At 29.0% G+C, this 23,788-nt stretch overlaps 1 protein-coding gene, 1 long non-coding RNA gene and 1 pseudogene across 3 annotated transcripts; 2 read left to right on the plus strand and 1 right to left on the minus strand.

The window, feature by feature from the left end:
• Positions 1–1,893: 1,893 nt before the first annotated feature.
• LOC114394076 lies at positions 1,894–6,382 on the plus strand. 2 transcript variants are annotated; one of them, XR_003662636.1, is made up of 3 exons: positions 1,894–2,168; positions 2,420–2,639; positions 3,890–6,382. It is a non-coding gene; the product is annotated as an uncharacterized LOC114394076 (long non-coding RNA). The 2 variants fall into 2 exon arrangements; XR_003662635.1 differs by having other exon boundaries at positions 1,894–2,639.
• A 437-nt stretch (positions 6,383–6,819) lies between these two features.
• Positions 6,820–7,385, minus strand: LOC114393470 (annotated as a pseudogene).
• A 9,658-nt stretch (positions 7,386–17,043) lies between these two features.
• On the plus strand, positions 17,044–17,807 carry LOC114392889 (monothiol glutaredoxin-S2). The gene has a single exon (XM_028354144.1). The coding sequence runs from the start codon at positions 17,149–17,151 to the stop codon at positions 17,455–17,457; it is 309 nt and encodes a 102-aa protein (XP_028209945.1). The 5' UTR covers positions 17,044–17,148; the 3' UTR covers positions 17,458–17,807.
• Positions 17,808–23,788: the final 5,981 nt, after the last annotated feature.

A 23,788-nucleotide genomic window follows, 5' to 3' on the forward strand; every position in this document is an offset into this window, starting at 1 on the left:
TAGAATTAAAGTTTCAAAAGCTACTAAGATTGAACCACTGGTGATGTGAATAACAAATAATGAAGAAATCTTACCTAGATTCTCAATCAATTATCACAACAAGGTCGAAGTTATAACACGTACAACACCTATCTTTCAATAATTGCATGATGAAATAGTAAGTATCAGTATTTTTTTTTTTGAAACGTTAAGTATCAGTGTTTATGAATGATTATAATTTATAAATCCTCCTATTGATTTCCAACTTCTTTTGTATGATAAGTATTGAATGTATTTTATATTTCTTATAGATTAGTTTTCCATTTAATTTTTTTTACAAGGTAGTAAGAGAATTAAGGTAAGTTTGTAAACTTTTTAAATAATTATCTCATAAATCACAAGTATAACTTCTTATTGAATGAAAATGTATTTTTTTTTATAACTTTGAGAACATGTTTAGTAAATTCTTTATTTTATTTTTAATTTTGTACTATTTACTAGTTTTATTGTATAAAAGAAAAATGATCTTTGGACATTCTTTGATATAGACACCTAGAAAAAGATAAATAAAAAAGAGAGAAAAATAATTGATGCAGTTGATGATGTAATGTAATGCGACAAGATGTAAAAAAAGTGTCGTTGGATATTTATATTATTTGAGTATTAAAAAATTAGGAACTCTTTATACATATAAAAGAGCAATGATATTTTGATATTCATTTTTCTAAAAATTTATTTGACATTTATTATTTTTTTTCTTTTTATCATATCATCAATAATTCTATTTTTATTTTTTATTTTTTCATTAGGTGTTTATTAACATATTAGGTGTCCAAATATTATTTTCTTACAAAAAATCGTGTTAAAGATGTTTGCTGTCCATCCATATAATGGGCCCCACTCTGTAACAAAAAAAGATTGATTAAAAATTTAATTACACTTTTGATTTCATGAGTATCACAATTATGTGATTTTGATTTTTGAGTTTTAATTGTGATATATATATATATATATATATATATATATATATATATATATATATATATGATTGAATTGGGCATTTTTGTTCCTTATTGTCTTTTGTTAAATATTTGAAAATTTTGATTGATGTGACCCTTGATAATAATGTGGTAACTAATGTGGTACCTATAGATTGATGTAACTTAATATACATTTTCACCTTAGTTATGTCAAATATGAGATTTTATTCTGTGTGCAATTGCGTATTTTTTTGCTTCTAGATTCTAAATGCACAAATTGGATCATTTAACTATCTGGACGATATGATTTTTCAATATTAAATTAATAATATACACTAATAATAATAAATGTATTCAAAAATTAATATTAATAAACACAAATTTAATACGAGAGGCATCATAAATTTAAAATAATTCCTATTATTTAATTTTATAATCAATATTTAAATGTCCAGCAAATATTTTAATATTATTGATATCCAATAAATATATAATAATTTAAATTTATTAAATTATATTTATTAATATTATTTATTTAGTAATAGTAAAATAAAATTAATTTTAATGTTATTAGTAGATATTTACTAATTATATTTGTCAATATCGATATCATATATATTGATTTGAGTCCCGTACATAGTAGTAATGTGTAAAGTAATTGTGTTCTATATTTGATGTTTTGCTCATTATTACATTCTATTATCCTTTTTTTTTTAACAAACTCATTCTATCATCTCTATTAACGTGAAGATTATTTATTTTATTTTTTTAGCAAGGTTGAATAGATTTTAAGGTTCAGGTTAGTTTTAATCAGAACAACAAAAGAAACTCAATTTTATTTTATAAAATAAATTAGCCACCAGGCCCAAAACGTGAGAGCTAAACTCCAATTCCCACATGAAATAATGACTAAAAAAACGTAAATATAGTGGATAAATAAAACGCTTCAGAAGCGTTAAACTAGAGGGGATTTCGTGAGAGAGAAAAAAATCGAGAAAACGCTGAGCAATGCTTACGCCAACAGCGACAACGCTTATGCCGCCATCGATGATGCTAGATGCGACCAAGAGAGGTATCTCCGACACTAGCAGTTTCACGGCGTTCCTATTAGTGCACGCGATTGAGATGACGAGGGAGAAAGGATGAAGAATAAGCGAAAAGAGACGGAAATGAGATGCTTCCGCCGGCTGGGCGGCGGAGCACGACGGCGTGGGGCTCTCTCCCTCTTTTTATTTTTCTGATCCTGTTTTGTTTCTCTCTCTTTTGATGTGTGAGCAGATTTGGATACTAGATGGCTAAATATATACCAAAGAAATCAACAATAGAGGAGCAGAAATTATATACCAGATTGTGTAGCCTCAGTTGCTTTGATTTTCTTGGCCTCTGTCATTGAGCTTTTCTTCTTCCTCTTCACTCAAATTTTGATTTTTAATTTCTTTCCAATTTTCTTTCTTTTTCAGATTTCCAGGCCCCCCGTTTCTTGTCTGTTGTCATGGTATTTACAGGTTCATTGTGTTAATGTTGCTTGAGGTCACCAGAACAATATGGTTACTTGTAGAAGCAATTAGTACCATTATGTCTTTCAGCTTTGATTAAGGGACTTGGGTGATTACAGAAGCCATCTGACTAGTTTGCATCATTGGTTTGATCAAGAGATAAATTTGCAGAAAGGGCTGAGAGGTGATAGGGGAACACATTTTTTTTTTTACTTACTATCTTTTTATCAACTGTGCTAAAAAAACAAAACTGAGTTGTTGGGCCAGCTGTTAGCCCAGTCTGTTTACAAAGTGATAAAAGAAAGGAAAGAAGAGAGAAAACATAAAAATAAAAACAAGAAAACTGAAGCTTTTGAAATAAAAATGATAAATAGACAGAAAAAATTGGGTGTTCACACTCTGCTAGCAGGCACCTTAGCACACAGGTCACAACCAAATTCCTATGTTTCTTTCATAAACTGCTTTTGCATGCATGCCTTCTATTTCCCGCCATGTCTGGCTTCATTTGTTCTGAATTTTTGTTTTCTTGGAAACTGTTGGTTTCTTTGATTTTATTCATCTGAAATATTGCTTCAGCAGTGAAATCTTTTAATGGGTAATGTGGATATCATTTAGCTTTGTTTCTCAAGAAACTCAAACACATGTGCATTATGATCTGGTGTTATAGGACTAGCTTTGGAATGCAAGACCAACAAGGCTATCAATTAAGTAACGCACGCACGCAATTAAGAATATATTAAAGATATTTAGTTCTTAAGTTGTTCTTGGAATTGGGTAAATGAGAAAATAATCAAATCTATCACAATCATAACTATCAATTTAAAAATATATATATATATATATATATATATATATATAAATAAAAGACAATAGTTGTATTGATACATTGGCTAATTATGGAGTAACTTATATTGGTTCGTTTTGATGGGATTCTTTACCTAATTTTCTTTCTCACGAGTTTATTCGTAATAAGCCAAGTATGCTGAACGTATTTTTTTGATCTTTTCTTCATGGGTTAGGTTTTGCCCCCATGTTTGTTTCTTTTGTTCTTTTTTCTTATGCTAATAAATTTTGGGTTTGCGGGCATAGGATCTTTAGCCTCTAAGGTGTCAATATAGTTCTTAAGATATTAAAAAAGTAATTGAAATAGAGTGAAGGTGTGTGTTCCATAAAATGTAAAAGAACATGAGATTGCAATCATTTCATGGAATGAAAACTGCATTATAAAGTTTAATAAGGGAAGACTAGAACTATAAAAACTTAATTTCTGAGATGATAAGTGCAAGTAAAGAAGGGTAAGATGATAAGCATAAAGATTTAGTTGTAGTTAGATTTAATTCTTTATTATTTCTGTGAGTACCTCTTGGATTGTATACTTTTAATTGTGTTGTGTGATTCAAGTGCCATTCTCTAATTTCTTCATTATTTATTTAGAAAGAAGACCACCGAGTGCCTTTGCAAATCCCGCATCAACAACTGCAAGAGTATTTACATATGAAGAAATTTTAGATGCTACAACAGACTTTAACCTAGAAGGTTTGCTAGGTCGAGGGGTTTTTGGCTCTGTGTACAGATGCCAACTTAGGAACGGCCAGGTAAGTTGTGTTTGCTACTAAAATGATTTTGTATTCACTTCAATTCTTCGTGTGATCAATATTCTACATTGTGTGTGACCATATCTCTCATTTTAAAATCATTTGGGCTGGAATCATCCAATAATGTCCATACAGGAAGTTGCTGTGAAATAGCTTGACCCAAGTAGCAAACAAGGAGACAAAGAATTTAGGCAGGATGTTAACTTGCTGTCTTCCTTAAATTACCCAAATTTTGTGAAATTGATTGGTTATGCCATTGGGGTCTTTGGACCATCATATATAGGGTTAGATTGCATTCTTTAATTTTTTTTCCATTTTATACATGTAACAAATTAAGTCTGAGGGAGCCTGTTTGTGTAGATCATGAAAAGGAACACCTTGACTTGAGAACAAGGATGTTGATAGCATTTGGTGTAGCAAAGGGATTGAGGTATTTGCACAAGAAGGAAGTGATATTTAGAGACCTCAAATAAGCCAACATCCTCATGAATGAGGGTTATCGTCCCAAGTTGTCAGACTTTAGGACAACAATTTATCCTGATTGTGAAGTATACAACGAAGTGGGAACCTTTAGTTATATGGATCCCAACTATGTCAATATTGGCCTAGTAACGTTCAGTAGTGATGTCTACAGTTTTGGAATGGCATTGCTGGAACTTCTCACGGGGCATAAGGTTAATGATAGCAAGCGTGAAGGAGGGCAACAAAATCTTATTTTGTGGGTAAGTAAGTTATTAATATTAATTTGAATATAAGGTTATTCTAAATTAATGATGTCTACAGTTTTGGAATGGTATTGCTGGAACTTCTCACAGACTCTGCATCTCCACATTTTTAAGAAAGGGTTCTTAAGAAGAGGTCGTGCCTAATTCCAAAACCACATAAAACAATAGTTTAGAACAACCTTATAAGATTATGTTGCCCTTTTTGTGGGGTTGTGAGGATGGGAGAGAGAAAATAACATGGGTGAGTTGGAAAAAAAATTTCTCTCCAAAGGGACATGGGGTAAAAGACATCATTTTTCAATATTGTTTTCTTGGCTAAATGGACATGGTATTTATTTAACAATAGAGGTGACCTTTGGAATAAAGTGCTTGAGTCAAAATATTTCGGGTGGATGGGTTTGGGGGAAGGAGGGGCTAGATCCTTGGGAGTCCATTTGGTGGAGAGATTTGAAATTAGTATGTGGGGGAGACAAGACAAGTGGTTTGGGGATTTAATTGAGTGGAGGGTTGGTGATGATAAAAATATTAGATTTTGGGAAGATAGACGAGTTAGTGATTTGTCTCTTCAAAATTCGTTTTTGAGAATTTTCTCAAACTCGGGAAAAAAGGAGCGGTGGTTGGGAATATGGGGGAGTGGAGAGATGGTAAGTGGGAATGAGATTTTGTGTGGAGAAGGGAGTGGTTTGAATGGGAAAAAAGTATGGTCGAGGACATTTGGAGGGTGTTTGTGTTGGTAATGGAGGGGAAGATAATTGGATTTGGTTAGGGGATGGTTCAAATTCATACACAGTTAATTCGACATACAATATTTTGTATGGCACAAGGTTTGATTCGTCCGAGGTTGACATTTTAAAAACTTTGTGGGAAATTAGAATCCCCCAAAGGTATCATTTTTGTTGTGGAGAATATTTTTGGATAGGATCCCAACAAAAGTGAACCTACAAAAGAGACAAATCCAACTTCATGGACAATATTTATTGTGTGCATTTTGTAAAGAGGTGCCAGAGGATTTATCTCGTTTGTTCTTTGCTTGTCCAATCTCACACAACATTTGGAAGCGTTGGTATCACATCATGAGATTAAATTCTACATTGCCTCACTTAGCAATAGATCATTCTTGGCAACATGCACATAGATTGGTTGGGAGAAAAGCTAATGGTTGGTGGGTGGTGTACCATCATTTGGATCTTATGGAGCTAATGCAATGAAATTGTGTTTGAAGGAAAGGAATTATTGTGAGAAAGTTCATGTGGAATAAAATTATATATGTTTTACGTTTGCTCATGCTTGAAGGCATTTCAACGAGATTTTTCTATCACTTATCAACTACAGCAAATTGACCTTAGAGCTTCTTTTGCAAATTTTAAATTCATAGGATGATTTATTATAACTACTGGTTTGTATTGCTGAGAGGTGATGTATCTTTCTCTATGTAGTTATAGTTTGTATATATTAAGATTCAGCTCCTCATTTGATTTAGCTGTATTTTTTGTTTGTTTTGGTTCACATTGTCAGTTTAGGCAATGTTAACAGAACTTAAGAGATGTAAATATTGCTTATGCACTTCTTGTGCTTTTTAATATAATTTTCATTGTAAATAAAAAAAACCTTTCGTCCTGTGAGAAGCTCCAACAATGTCATTCCAAAATTGTAGACATCACTACTAAATGTTGTCTGGTCAGTATTGACATAGTTGTGATCTATATAACTAAAGGTTTCCCCTACTTTGTTTGATCTAGTAAATTGGAGTAAGGGATATTGTATCTCACCTTGAGAAATAAAAACTTCTTAGCCAATAAAGTATTTAAAGAAGAATTTAATTAAAATAAATGATGATATAACTTTTTTCATATTGACATTTAATTATAGATTGTTATGTATTATAACAAGTTTGTTATATTTTACAACAATTAATTATTTTACAATCATATTTAAATTATTTTTTAATTAATTAATAATATAAAAAATGTATACTTAATAATATATCAAAATTAAACGCTTCACATAAATTTTGCATATACATTTTTGTCAAATGTGCGTAAGAATTCGCATGTGCGATGATGGGAGATTGTATTTTATATTTTTATTTTACTTGATCCGTCAATTAAAATTTCACCCTAGGTCTTTCAATAAAGTAAATGACGTACAAGAAGACAATATAAGCACTTAAAATAATTAATCTATAGCAGGACTAAGAATTGGTAAAGTGTATATTCTAAAAGCAGCAGTGTATATAATAAGGAGAAAAAGGTCGTTTTATATTATATTATATGCCTGCTTTGCATTGCATGTGGCAGCAATGAGCATGCATGTGTGAGTGTGATGTTACTTTGTTCTAGCTAAAGCCACAGTGCTCCAGCATCTCTGAGCATTTTCTTTAGTGAGCCATTGAGGTGAAGGGTCATGACTGTGTTTGGGTGTACCCACAAACTTGCCACCAATAAACACTGCTGGCACAGAAGGGTTGCATCCTATTTCCTTCCCTCTTCACTCCTCGTCCACCTCATATATTGCGGGACCCACCCCAAGCTCGTAGAATAGTCGCTTTATCGCGTGGCACATCCCACATGAACTCTTGCTGAAGATCACCACCGCCTTTTGTGATGCCAATTAAGCTAGGTTACTTATTTGTATAGTGAGAGAAAAGAGATAAAGAGCATGTAGTAGTAGAGGCCAATTGAAGTTGGATTGGTGTATGTGTAAGGTTACTTAAATTGGGTAGATCGATAAGTTATTTGTGTATTGAGATATGTGAGAGCATGTAGTAGATGAGTTTGATATGGTTAATTTGTAATGTCATTTTTGGGTTGAAGGGCTTTGAGTATTTATATAAGCGTAAGGGTGAGGATAAAGACATAGAAAGGGCGGGTTTATGCATGCACAAGTACAAGGGTCTAGCTGGTGCATTGTTTGGTTCTTTAGGAGAGTTGATGATCGGAAATACCATTGATTTGGTAGGGACTTTTGTGTTGTGTTAGTTGTGTGACAATCGACAGAGAATCTATTAGGCCATAAAGATAAGAGCCAAATACTGCCGAAAGATGAGAATTAGTTGTGGACGAAAATGTCCCCGGAGATGCGTAATTAAAGGAATGTCAACTATATATGGATGGGGGAATACAGAACGTGGGAAGAGCATGGAGGTGACTCAAGATTTCATGTCCAATGAATTGCAAAAATGTTCTTGCACCAAACCAATTTGGTTTTGAGAAAATAATTCAGATTTTCAACGGGCTATCCTTTTTATTGTCTTGTAGGCGAAAATTTATTAGGTGGTGAGGAGAGAATTATTATGGCCTCTACTAACTTCTATATTTTTACAGAATTTTATTAATGTTTTTGTAAATTAAAAAATTCAAGTAGTATCACATAATAATTAGTCAGAATCATGTATCCTGGATTACTTAATCATGTCTCATTTAAGGGAGCCTAGTTTGCACTTTAATTTCTCCAAACTATTCTTTCACACACACATACATATATATATATATATATATAAGCATATAAGAAACAATTATGTTTGAACTCAGAACATTTACGTTCCATTGTGGTTTGATGATATAATAACATGAGTTAAAGAGATTATGAAGAACTTAATTGCAGAAATTCATAATACTTTTATGTTGATTGGTTATTTGAGTTTACCTGATTCAATATAATAAGAGAAGAAAAGTTATGTATTGATAATGTAAAAAGTGTTTTACATACTTTTTCAATTACAATGTAAGATAATTTAATTATTTTTTAAAATAATTATGTTAAAATAATTTAAATGATAATTAATGATTAAATGACGTTCTAAATTATTTTACACTAAGTGAATATACATTAAACTCATATAATAAATGCACTTTTTTTGTTATATACTAGAAAGCACATAGAAACACTTAAAATACGAGTTGGCATTAATATGACAATTGCATGAAAAAATCTAATTTAATTTAAGCTTGAAATTGTTTAGGAATATGAATATGTTAGGTTAGCTTTCACCTAAGAATTTAGTTGATTGTAGATTTTAGACTTGTAATGATTTAGGATTTCTTTTAGTTAGTTGACGAATATAGGTAAGCTTTCACCCAAGAACTGAAATTTGAAATACTATTTAGGAGAAATTAAATATGTATCACTTGAATTAATTAATATCACTCATTGGTATTGTCAGTAATCTTATGAAGGTTCAGTTTAACTTTTTTTTTTATAAATTTTTTTAGTAATATATATATATATATATATATATATATATATATATAAAGTTTTAATCATTTAATTTTTTATAAAAAAAATAGCAAATTTTTGAAATATTTTATTACTCCATCGATCTTAAGCTATGTTTTTTAAATGTCTAAAAATACATGTGAATCGTATTTTTTTTAAATAGATTTTTTCTTAAATCAAGTTCTTCAAGTTCTTGATTTAAGAAAAAAATCTATTTAAAATTCAAATAGCTAGCTAGAAAAAAAACTTATATAATGTTAATCTAGGTTTGGAGATATATGAGTTTCACTGATGTGTATTTTGAGTTTTGACCTTATCCATCGTAGATTGATCGCATCAATTGTGTCTGTCTTTTCATGCCACATATAACATTAATGCATAAATTATATCATAATAAAATTTATCACCTAATGATTTAACTTGATACGTATTAAATTATTTATTAAAAATATAAAGAACAATTTGAGCCCTTAAATAGTTGAGAATCTAAGACAAGTCATTTATTGCCCTTATAGAGAGTCTACTCGACCCTAAATATAAGAGTTAATTTAGTTTTATGAATATCCTCATTAATCCCATTTAGATCAAATCACACTAGATTGGGTACTTAATTTGAGTTTATGATTAATCATAGGTCGAGCTTGTAGCCCCCCACACCAATCAATTAGCCATTGCCCTAAGGATAGACAATTAAAGACGTGATCTAAATTCCTGTTAATTAACTCCTAATATAGCTTGTTGAGTTAATGATATATTCCTATTTATAGATTCATCTACAACCGTGGGGGAAACGCGTGAAATGGTTCCGATGTTATGCTTTCTTAATTTGATTGATGGTTCTTCTTGACACACGTTTGTGTGAGGTGACTATATACAAGTTTTGGGTTACAACTTACAACATTACAGTTTTAATATTAAATGAAGGCATTAAGATCAAGGGATCAATGTATAAAGTGTTTATTTGATTCAATATATTTAAAATATAATAATTTCTTTTATGATGTTCCCATAACTTATTTTTACAACAAAGAAAATACCTATATTTTCTCTCTCCCCCCCCTCTCTCCTATATATATATATATATATATATATATATATATATATATATATATATATATATATCATCTCATATAAATGCATAGTACAAGTGGATATGCCTTTCATACAACGTTATAAGAATGCACGTTTCTGTCAAGAAAAACATGGAATACGACGTTGTACCGAAAAACAAAATAAGGTAATAAGACGAATGTACGTTGCTACCATGTATCAAATCCTATCATATCACATCCCATTTTAAAGATGACCAAACTGTGTACTGTAACCATTTCAATTGGTCAGAGAGTTCGCAATCAAATCCTATCTTATCAGCATGCATGTCTACGCTGAGAAAATCAGAATATATGGTAAGCTTAATTTTCTAGGCTAGCTCATTCTCTACTGCTTGATGTTGCGTGGAATCCGCGTTCAAAACAACAGAAAAGTCATGTGACCAAATTTAATTTGATTATTATTATTATAGAATAATTAAAGTGTTATCCATCCCTAAGCAATCTTCCTTCCCAAGTGGGTAGCTAAATCAATCTCTAGGAAGCGCTGATGAGCATATTAACAAAGAAATTGACTGCTATGAAGTGAAGGTAGTATACTTTTATTTTATTCTATAATAGTTAACAAATAATGGTTGGAATTGTAATAACTATATATATATATATATATATTTTAATTTTCTAATTAATTATTGTGAGTATATTTTTTTTACAATATATTTCTTTACTTTAAAAATAGACACATTTTATAAAAAGTTTATTTTGATAGTCAAATTCCTGCAAATTATAGTTGGCCAAGTTTTATTGAGATTCATCATCAACAATATTATTCAAAATATTTCAATATATCTATAACCAAGCTTCTTGTTTTTTCTTTCTATTCTAAATATGGTATAGATACAAATTAGTTCTCATCACAAATGATGATTAATCTTTGTCAAAAAATGTAAATACATACCGTGAATATTTTATTTTCAACACGGTTGATTTTATATCCAAGAATCAGTTAAAATTTGAATCTTGAATCATTTGATTAAAAAATACAAATCGTTATTATTTGTGTTAACTATTGATGATACCAAACTTGTTGATTAATTATTATTAAGTTGTTCTAACTTAATTTGTGCTCTCCAGTTTAAGTGAGATTTTGTTATGATACAGTTCATAGTTATTCTATCACACTTGAATAATTTCGCATGAAGGATATATGCCTAATTACCTATAGTCTAAAAAAAACCTTCAATCTAGAAGCTAAATTAAGATAAAATACACCAATTCAATAAGTTAAAACAAAGCTAAATAAGCTAAAATAATTTCTCACAAGTCTATAATAAAAAAATTAGTAACTTCTTTATTTATACGTAAAGGTTTTAAGTAATTTTATTTTAGAAAATATTCACGAGTATGAATAGCTTGATATCTCTGCTTCACTCTGTTAATAAATCAATAAAAAAATTCCATTTAAATTGTTGGTGGATACCTATTTAGTCATTCAGATACAATATGATACAAACTTTATTTGCAGACATATGTACATAAATATTTTTCATCCCAGAAATTCTCTCTATATATATATGATTTAATCTAATTTATTATTATTATTTTCTTATCTACAAATGTTAGTGGGAGAGATTTAAACTTATAATCTCTCTCATTTTTTAACTATTAAATAAATCTTATAACTTTATTCTTACATTGTTATCAAGTGTAATTAGTAGTTCTTTTCTTTCTTTTATTATTAGAAGAGTTGTAGAGTATAGTTTCCAACAAGATTGAGTGTATGTTTGGGTAACAGTTGCAAATAGATGTTTGCAGCAAAATGACTTTTACAGACCATTGATTTGATTTCAAAATTCATGTATAACAAGTTGGACGGTAAATTAAACATGTATTGAATTTCATACAAAAATACATGAGTAAATAATACTGAATTCTCTTACATAAAAATGGAGGTGATAATTGAAGATGTGAAACAAATTAAAGATCTGCACATGATTTTGTAACTACCTAGTTAGATAGGTGCATGCATGATTATCAAAGTTTTGAGTTAACTTTTAAACACTTACAATTTTATGAGACTACCTAAATAAAATGAGCTAATTCTCTTGTAATTTTTTTTTGGATAAACTCTAGTAAATTTTACAAAGTGGTGTAAACTTGCATAAACTCTAAAGTCAGCTAATGAGTCAAGTTTAAAATCAACTATAATTCTTACTTCTGTAAACCCTATAACAACAATGTTTTACTATGATTCAAACAATTTGAAAAAATTAACTCCTTTAAAAATGTTTTCACTTTATAATAATTATGTTTTTCATAATTTATATATAATTTGATTATTTATGCATTTTGATATTATTTTGTCCTAATGTACTATTAAACTTATTATTATGATTTGTTATTTGATTTTATTATGCAGTTCAAATATTAAATTATTGTTGTGATAAGAGTATTTTATTAACTGTATATGTCATTAATAAATTTTTTAATATAATTTTTTCTATTAACTAAACTCTAAATTATAAATTTTTGAGTTAACTCTATGAGTTGAATTTACATAAATTTTACAAATTTACTAGATTTTCGAGTTTTACAATCTTGTAATCTTAATATGTATGCAGCATGCTTGTGGATTAAGGTCGGCATCAGTTGTGAAGATATATGCCCGGCCGCTATCAAAGATAAATCACAATGCTCGTGGGAATCATAGTCAGGCAATCTTAATAAAATCTCGGAATATTTTTTTTGTTAAAATTAGGGAATATATCAATATTATAAATGGCAAAAGTTTATAATCATCAATATGAGGTGTGTATATATATTCATCGATATATTTTATTCCCCACGCGAAAAAAAGAGAAAAAAAAAAAGAGACTTTTCCTTTTCGATTGTGCTTTTTGGAGGGTTTTAGATACTTCGCGAGAGGCTAAGCTATTCAATTCTCTTTGTCTCGTATCTATAAAAGCAATAGCGAAGGCAAAAGGGTATATATTATATAACGTAAACATGGTTTTTTGGTTTTCTTTTTATTTTTTTGATAAGATGGTTCTTGGATTTGGTCATTTTCTTTCCCTCTGTAGAGAATGTATATCTTATATACAGTTATATTATCTTTGTTATAATAAAATAGAAATGTGTACAGTTGTGTACTTCAACTCTCCAATCCTAATTTTGTGACCCGTCATTGCATATTTTTTTAACAATCCTTTTCCAACTATAAAGTCAACATTCTTTCTTCTTCTTTCCGTTCGCCATCTTTCGTCTCTTTCACTCATATATGTGTCCAATTCGATTTAACTATATATGTACGTATGCTATAGCTCTATTGGAATTTTTAAAAATTGTCTAAAGAACAAGTCTCGTTGCCTAAATTCGCGCGCACACACACACTTCTATTCTTATTAATATTAGAACTTGAGATAATTATTTTTTTAGCTTTTTGTAAGAAAATAGGTATTAATTATATAATTGTTTAACTAATTTTTGAATAAAAATTATTGTTATATATATATATATATATATATATATATATATATATATATATATTAAGAGGATCAAATTACATCAATATAACTTTGATAATTATTATATAATTTTATAATTTTTAATTAGATAACATTTTTTTAAAACTAACAGTTGAATTAAAAGTTTCTTTCACATATGTCATATTATTACATTTTGATGAACCTTTTTTGGGAGTGTAGGAGAAATACGTATTGTTATATATAGGTAAAAAATGGTGTGTGTGACTTAAGCCATCTAGCTAATAAAGTCCATGCATAAGAGCTTTGTTCTGTAAATGCGCATAATACCCTGCAAGAAAATACTTTTATTTTTCTAAACCTAAGATATGAGTTAAGAACTAATTTCTCAAAATGATGATTTACAATAATTCATAAATCCTCTTCAATCAACTTATTTTTTACATGAGAATTAAACCTTTAATCACTTAATTAAAAAAAATAATTATCTATAATTATATCACATCGTGATGGTAAATGTTCTATAAGTACGCGAGCATGCACGTTACGTACGGTCACATTGAATACCAACAAGAAGAGAAGAGGTAGCCCTTGGGTTCTACGTAGAGCTAGTTTATGGACACTAAAGTACCTTAAATCCGTAGGGAGGGAACCCTCTACGTATGCTTTTGCAGCCTTTTTTTTTGGGTGTGGATCAAGTAGCTATCGCAACAAAACGTGGCGCAATGTTAGAATAGACAAACACACAAGGGTATATGTAAAAGTGAAACACTAGTAGTTTTGGACGTGAACATCACTTGCACCACACCAAGATTCCTTTAGTGACAACCACGCATGTTGCACTTGCATGCATGCATTATCTAGAAATTTCCCAAAATATTTTTCGTCGTTATATACGACATACAAATTCAAAAAAGTTCTAGATATCGAATTGCTGCAAGAGAATTTATTTGATAATTAATAAATTGCAACTTCCTTTCCCACTGTATGGTCGTTGTAAACCTGCGTCAGTGGCAGCAATAATTGTGATTCACAATGATCTCAAATCTTTGCATTTTTTTTCTAAAATAAAATGATGCAATATAACAAATGTTTGAGTCCAATTTCTTTTGAATCAACCATATGTTGATAAATTTTATACTAACAATATAACAAATGTTAAAAACTTTGATTATAGAAATTAATTTATATATATATATATATATATATATATATATATATATATATATATATATATACATATTATCCATACAAAAACAAAAGCAGTTTAAGTACATTTATATTGTATTGTATCTTTGGGCATTTGACAAATTAGAGTATATTTTTGCATAAACTTAACGAGTGTTAAATATTAGATGTTAAACTGGTATGAACAAATTAATTGATGGTTTAATAACTTAATTGTGATCAAAGTGTGGTTGAGCATGTAAAACTATCATTAGCTTTGGTTCTCATAAACATAAATATATCGTATTTTCAAAAAATTATTGCTTTGATATTTTTTTATATTAATATGAATCTTAATAATAATACTATGAAAAATGTTAAATTAATAAATTGAAATGGTAAGAGTCTTAATCGTAGTATTATAACTATAATTACTTGCACACGCATACATATATATAAAAAATAAATGTGATTGTTTATTAAGTTTTTTATTTTCAAAAAATATGTAATTAGAACCCATTTTTTATTTTTTTATAATTTATTTATTTAGAAGAACACATAAGGTTAACGTTATTTCAAAGAATTTACACATCAAAATTAAACTCGTAATTTCTTGATCTTCATGACATGGGACAGAAGGTGCTGGAAAGACGCGCGAAGAAATGACATGTATCTTTCATTTAAGTTCCATTTGATTTATATTTTGATGAAATATTTTTGGAAAATTGATGAAATTATTTTTGGAAAATAGATGTTAAAATAATTAATGGTTTTAAAATTAAATTAATAAGTGAGTTTAGAGGATTAAATTTGTGTAAATGGTAACATTTTTTTTAAAATATAAATATATAATTTTTTTTACAAAAAATATAAATCTCACACTTAGAAATTAATTTTAATAGTTAAATTTATTTTAAATTAATCCTTTGTAATTTTACTCACCAAATAATTAATTTGAATGATTAAAAATTTGACGAAACCACATAAATCACTATGAAAACCTATTTTCGTTGAAGCAAATGTAGTTTTGGAGCTATCTAATTAATATAAATAAATTCTTCAGAAGCTCAATCCTTGTATGATCTCTTTGTCTCCATAGCCTGATAATCTAGCTTTATTTGTAAATATTCTATTCGATTTAAAAAATTATTAGTGCTATTTAGTTCTTATACGATAAAATTGAATATTATTTATGGTTTTACTAGCCCCGAAAAGTTGGCATTGCAAAATAATTCCGTAATATTAATTGCATGATGATGGTCGGTAAAAGATTAAAGGCGTTGACAATCACTGTGAAAACATTCTTTTCGGCAAAACAATTTTCATGGTTCATGCCAAAAAAAGCTACATATATAGTTACTAAAATAATTTTAAAAATTATCGTAAAATGAAGTTTTGTTATTACCAAATTATATATATATATATATATATATATATATATATATATATATATATATATATATATATATATATATATATATATATATAAGTGATCATAAATTATGTCACAAATAATTATTTTTTATTTCAATTTTCCTGATATATATACAACAGCTTCAACGATATTTCCCTTTCTAGAATTGGATGCGAATATAAGTGGCGAAAGAAAGAGGTCCCAATTGGATAAATTCAACTTTTCTTCCAACGCAGCAGATGCCTCATAAAGATAGATAAGGCAGAAACTTCACCATTAGGGAAAAAATGTTATATTATTGATGTCATGGCACACAGATATGAAGTAATATCTAGCAAATGCAAAGCTTTTCTCATAGTACATGAAAAAATAGAGCTAGCCTCTTATAATTATTTTTTTACCATGATTGGGAAATTAATTAAATGAAATAGCTTAACTAATTAATTAATTGATCCAAGGCATTCCGATTCTATGTATTATATATACTATTCCTCATTCCCCAAAACGGAAGTGTACGTATATATATGCAATCGTGTAATAACAAAACACGAAAACTGTTTGATTTTGTCCCCAGAATCAAATAACAGTATACACATGGAACAAAAGTAACAATTATGAAGGGATATATGCATATAATTTATTTATTTTGAACCGTACCAAGGACTCGTCTTAGTTTCTTCCGTATGCATGCATGGATAGAGAGATTCGATCGTTTGTAGTAAAAGGCAGAGTTGGATCAATCACTTTCAACAAATGATGAAAGAAAATTTCGAATTCGAAGCCGACCCAAATATCTCATCGATGATTCTCCACTTTTCTCATCGATCAGCCTGTGACCCTATCTATCTTTTTCTTTGCTTAGCGAGCTAGCGATGTCAATCCACCACAGAAACCAATTAAGGCTTCAAACGTACCCCTGCCTATATAAGCATGCCACATTTGCCTCAACCTCATCATCAACCACACTTCCTCACTTGCCTCCATATATAGCAACCTTTGCTTCTCTCATTAATTAATTCACAAACTAACTTAGCTTCCAAATTCATATGGAGAGGGTGACAAAGATGGTATCAGAGAGGCCAGTGGTGATATTCAGCAAGAGCTCGTGCTGCATGAGCCACACCATAAAGACCCTCTTGTGTGACTTTGGGGTGAATCCAGCGGTTCATGAGCTGGATGAGATCCCAAGAGGCAGAGACATTGAGCAAGCTCTTTCAAGGCTTGGTTGTTCTCCATCTGTTCCTGCTGTCTTCATTTCTGGTGAGCTTGTTGGTGGAGCCAATGAAGTCATGAGCCTTCACCTTAATCGCTCCTTAATTCCAATGCTTAAGAAAGCAGGAGCCCTTTGGGTTTAATTGATCAATTCATATAATTGATCTTCTCCCAATTCATCACCACTCATCTTGATCAACCACACATATATGCAGGCTCTCTAATTAATAATTATACCTGTTTTGGTTATATATATGTATGTAATGATGTGATTATATACGTAGGAGCAGCATATATATAATGAGGATATATGTGTGTGTGTGTGTGTGTGTGTCCACGGTATTATTAGGATAGAGTATATCGCACTAGCTATGTAATAATGAGGCTAACTTAACTGATCGTGGTGTAGTTTAGCCTTTTTTGACGGGTTAAATCAATGTAATGTTATCTTTTTGATATACATATATAATAAATTAGATGGAGTTGCAGCTTATATGATGAAGTTTAAAATTTTAAGCATCAGGTAAGTAATAGTGGTTTAATTATCAGTATTTTCATAATTTTTTTTTTCAAATTATGGCTACACTCTCTATCCTAGATCGAGAGAATAAGAGAAATATAGTTAAATGCCCTTTTGATTTATAGTTAAGTAAATTGATTTTGATACAATTTATTTTAAACTGTTAAATGTAATTAAGATGTGTGTTTAATCTCAGCCAGATGCGATTAATTAATTAATTAATCTGAATTTGGATGTAAAACAATCAAAGTCTTTTCAGGCCGATAATAAATTTGAGAAAATAACATAAGTAAAACGAGGATACAAAAATGAAACCATCACTTTCATTAGCCATATTTATATTGGGTACACACGAAATGATATATTTAAAGACTTCTTCATAAAATGTCATACAATTAAATCATGGATAACATAATATTGGTGTTACTATATATAGCTTTTCTGTAAAATATACTGTGCAAGTATCGATCGTTACTAGCTAGTGAATATATTGGTGGTTGGATTCTAGCTAGTCCTCCTTCGTTCAACCCCATTTTTTCCTTGTTAAAGAAGGAAATATCGTAAATGAATACCTGAGTTGTCTCTGAATCACGGTACTAATTGCTAATCATTTGTTAAAAAGAATAATTATACTGGAATTAATTACATCAAATTAAAGATTAAACCAGAACAAAATCTTACTAGCTAAAAGTGGAATATTTGTAAGACAAAAATATTGATAACAAGAACAAAATCTTACTAGTTAGTGGAATATTTATAAGAAAAAAAAAATACTAGCGCATGTGATTAGGCTACAAGCTACGTCTTTGTCTTTGTTAAATTATTTGCAAGTACAACAAATTATCTCAAACAATCCATATACTTGATGCAAACTCAATTTATAAGTAATAGATAATAAATTTAAATGTAAAATTTAAAGAAAGTAAGAGATAAGAAAGTTAAAATAGAAGATAAAAAGAGGTAGAAGATAAGATAAAGATTTAAAAATAAAGATAAGAGATTTAAACATAAAAAATAGAAGATAAAATAGATAAAAAATTTAAAGATAAGAAAAGTAAAAGATAAGGTGATGATAAAAAGATAATTAAGAATGCAAATATATTAGGGCTTAGCATGTTAAAACTATTGTGATGTAATGTTAATAATTTTTTCTATCTAATGGTATCTCTTATTCCATCACATCTACTCCGATACTCTATCTATCTTTTTGGTTTCCCATATGAAGAGTCTAATTTATCTATTTTTTTCTCCCAAATTTCTTAACAAAGATAATAAAAATAATAAATCGCATTATGATTAGAGATGTATGAATTGGACTAAATGAATATCAATCTATTTCTAACAATTATTTCATTTAGATATCATTTTCCAGTTCTTTAGAAAATTAACATTTTTTAATGCATTATCCCCTAAACACTATATAGATGGCCAGACCATAATAAACGATTAAGCATAGAAAATAGCAGTAGAAACAGGTTGCATTAAATAGATAATAAGAAATAGTTACATTAAAAGAGTTGGTCTGGTAGGTTCTCAACGATGAGGTTTAGTCTCTCATTGACATGGAATGCTTCACACTTTAGCGGCTGATATGTATAGAAGAAAATGGATGGATAAAAGAAGAGAAAGAAGATAATGGACATAGAACGAAGGTTTTTCCTATTAGAAATGCTCAGACTTAGGATGCATTTATTAGAGAGCTCTCGATCTCTGTGTCCCGGTGTGTAGGGATTTGGTGTCTTCCTTCTTTACTTCCTACTCCTTTTATAGGCTTAATGTAGCTTAATTTTCACACTATCGCGTGGGCTTTCACGCTAAGTGTGTCTTTGGATTTCTTCGTGAGTCTTCTTTGCGCTAAGCGTGAGTTGACCACGAGGAAACGTATTTGACTTGTTTTGTGCGCTAAGCGAGCTGTCTCAATCTTTAACTTTTTCTTTAAGATTTTTTCTTCAAGTTTTTGTATCAATTTTCCTCCAAAGCACTTGAAATATTTTTCTTTTAACTTCTCCTAATCAAAAATTACAAAAATATTAATTTCTTTATTATTTCATTAAAAACAATGGTAAAATAAAAAAATTGTAGTCATTCTTAACCAAAATTAACTATCAAATTAACTTAAATTTTGCAATTATCAATCTTGTTCCAGCATTTTAATTAGTTGATAGAGTACGTAATTTTTTTATGCATGAAATTTTTCAACAAATTATAAATGGAAGAGAAAGAAATATATGTAAGAAGATTATAGATGTGGTGGAGAGAAACAGAGAGAAAAGGCAAATGTATAACATTATTCTAGCCCGTTGATAAGGGACAAATTCACAAATTAGAATAAACGCATTAATTGTTACAAGTGAATTCGACATATGAGTAATATTGTAGCTAGATTCGCTTTGATCACATCATCAAATAGTTAGATCCTAAACAAACAGACAAAAGTGAGAAAGCACAAGTGGAGCATACATTATACATACATATCATGGAGTTCAAATAGAGGAAAATAATGTAGTTTGAGAATGGACATGATGGAGACTGTTGGAACACCTCCAACACGATTTGTTTCCCCGAATTACTTTAAGAAAATAACATGAAAGAATTTGTAATCCAGTGAATATATTATTTCTGTGAAAAAAGACAGTGATAAAATTACGCATATATCAAATCATAAACCTTATTATTTTTTTGACAAAAATGAATAATGACATCAGTGAATTCAGCTTTGCATCACGTCGTACGTCATGCATCTGAATAGCTTTCTTCCTTCCAAATAAGTTCCATTTTCAAGGGTTGATCACAGAAGTGCGTATTTGGAACTTCATCCGACCTCCACGTCTATTAGAATTAACAATTAACAATAAGTAGTTTTTGCATCATTTGGGTCTGTTAACGTGATTTTTGTAGTGGATTCGGGGTGAGGACGTTGTTCCGAACACGCTCTAAATTCTCGATAAAAATGAAAAAAAAAAAAACAAAAGAAAAGAAAACTTGTTGAGATTGAAAACAAGATTAAAAGTTCTAACTCCTATAAACAGCTGTTGAGATGAAGAGAAGAGCAGCTCAAGACGTGACCTCAACCGGGATGGTGCATGTTAGGTTTCAATTTTGAGTCTAGATAATGAGAAAAAACCCTCAAAACTCTAAGATTAATATTTTGTTAAGAGTTATATATACAAGATCTTTTTACTATCTTATTTTTCTTTCTTTTTAACTTTCCATCATATTAGCCACCTTATTACACACCTCAAAACACTTTGACTCTTTAATTTGTTATATATATATATATATATATATATATATATATATATATATATATATATATATATATATATATATATATTGTACAAATTCAATTTCTCTTTCGTGAATACCTAGCTGTGAATTGATTAATTGGACACATCAGAATCTCCACGTTTTCTTATTGTTGAATTTACGTGTATTGTGTTGAACACAACATATTATATAAAACCGTGTTTGTTTTTGTGTTATGGTGGTGTTGAGAATAGTTCCACATCGGATGTTTAACAAACTTGAGAAGTACTTCTATAGCTGGGTAGGTCACCCTCTTATGAACCGGTTTTTAAGGGGACCTTTCGGATGCCTTTGCTGCACTATAAATTTAATATGGTATCAGAGTCATATTCTGCCCAGTGGGTGTCGCCAGTCCTCGCTTTGTGGTGACGAGCCCTGGCTCGAGGGGGCGTGTTGAGAATAGTCCCACATCGGATGTTTAACAAACTTGAGAAGTGTTTCTATAGCTGAGTAGGTCACCCCCTTATGAAAAGGTTTTTAAGGGGACCTTTCGAATGCCTTTGCTGCACTATAAATTTAATAGATGGTTAAAAGTGTTTACTTTTGTCTTATGGTGATTAAGCATATTTGGTTCTTTTAAGAAGTTAAATCTTGTGTTATGACTTCTATTTAATGATCAAGTTTCTAATGAACAAGATTTACATTATCTTTGTCACTATCATTTTGCGAAAATATGTTAAACTATTAATATAATAGAATATAATTACAAGTTATTACAATTTAAATTCAAATTATATATGAATTTAAATTAAGTTATAAATAATTTTAAATTTGTTAGTTTTTTATACTCTATATATATCTCTTATACACTCACAATTAATTGTGAATAAAATTCTAATTATTTCATCCTTTCAATCCTTTTAATTTGTTTAAGGTTGAATTGTATGTATATAAATAATTCATGATCTAGTAATACCTATTTCGAGCGTTTCATTAAGTTTTTTTTAAGAAGCGTTTCATTAAGTTAGAGATTCAAATTCAAATACCAAGATAATTTGATACAGGGTCAGCGTTTCATAAAATATTTTAACTTATCAATAATATTTTTTTAAAAAAAAATTAAAGAGTTAATTAGTTGTTGATAAACAACACTAAACTATTAAACAAAGTCATGTAACCCGATTCGTAATTGACTCAGTTTAACCCGATATATATTAAAAATTTAAAATTATTTATGTATCTATTATATATAAGTAACATTATTTGATTAAGAAAAATTCATTCATACTCCAAAATCAAAAATAATAATTAAAATATTAAAGTTGATAACATAAGTTTACAAATAATAATTCAATAACATAATTATACAAGTCTCAAGTTTTTTTAGAACATTTTTTTTGTTTTTTTTTTATGCGAAACAAGTTTTAAAAACTGGTCCGGATTGGTGGATTTATCCTAAACCGGCTGGGTCTGATCAGACTAGATACATGATTGATCCAATAATCAAAATGACTCAGCTGGTTGGACCAGATTTTTGAACTATAATTAAATATAACTAAACAATTTTCCTAAAAATTGTCGATCATCTTATTATGATGGATGACTTTTTTTGTTTTTTTATTAATTAAAAAACTTAAAACTTAGTGTTTCGGATTATAAAAATACTAAATAATCTGATAAGTTATAACTTGGAAATTTTGAAAGATAAATTTAAAATAAAATTACAATAATTTTATTAATTTTTTTTATAAAATTTAAAAGGTCACATCTTTAAGTTTTCGTTAAATTTTGATAAATATTCATCTACCCTGGTTCAATATTTAAATTTGTAGAAACATATTTATACAGATCATGTAATAATATCACGCATACATATATTGCGATATGCTCCTCCTTTCTTATCCTCTTAATATTCTGTACGAAACAGTCGCAAAAACATTTGGTGTCACAGCACGAAATCCATATGCGTGATAGTGATACATATATATACTGACATGTACATATTTATTAGTCACAGATATATATAAAAAAAAAGGCATGTGTATACTTAAGTGCAACTGGCTAAAAAGAAACTCAATTATATGTCCTATCACTTTCAATACCTAAATTTTTTTGTTTACTTGATTGATTTTTGCTATTGCAAACAACAGTTATTAGCCACACACTAAATCAACTGTTTCACCATAATATTATTCATCTTGCTGTTAATCTTGAATTAATCCACACTATGAGGGCTTTCAAACTTTCCTTTTATGCATCAAATGTTTCTAATTGGTTGTTTTTTTTTTATCTTGTATCTTTAAGAATTTGTATAAATTTCTTCATAAACACTTACTGAAAAAGAACAAATGAAATAACTTTTTTTTTTTTATAATTATGATCATATAGGAGTAGCATTTTAGATTATATAAATTATGTTGGCAGGAAACAAAGTTAGTTGAAAGTTAAAAACTAAATGTTGGAAGCTGAAGAACAGATTATTAAATGGTAAATGTTTGATGAAATTAACTGTTGAAACAGATAAAAAATGTAAAATCACATAAAAATAATAAAATCATAATTTATTTAAAAAATAATAAATATATTAAGGATAAAAAGAAAAAAATATAAAAAAATAGAAACATTTAAAAAAATGCTAAAAGTTATAAAAAATTTAATGAAAAAAATTATTTATTAAACCACCAAATAAGTTTTTTCACTAGTAAAAA

Source organism: Glycine soja, chromosome 17 (genome assembly GCF_004193775.1).
Source record: "Glycine soja cultivar W05 chromosome 17, ASM419377v2, whole genome shotgun sequence".
Taxonomy (NCBI): Eukaryota; Viridiplantae; Streptophyta; class Magnoliopsida; order Fabales; family Fabaceae; genus Glycine; species Glycine soja.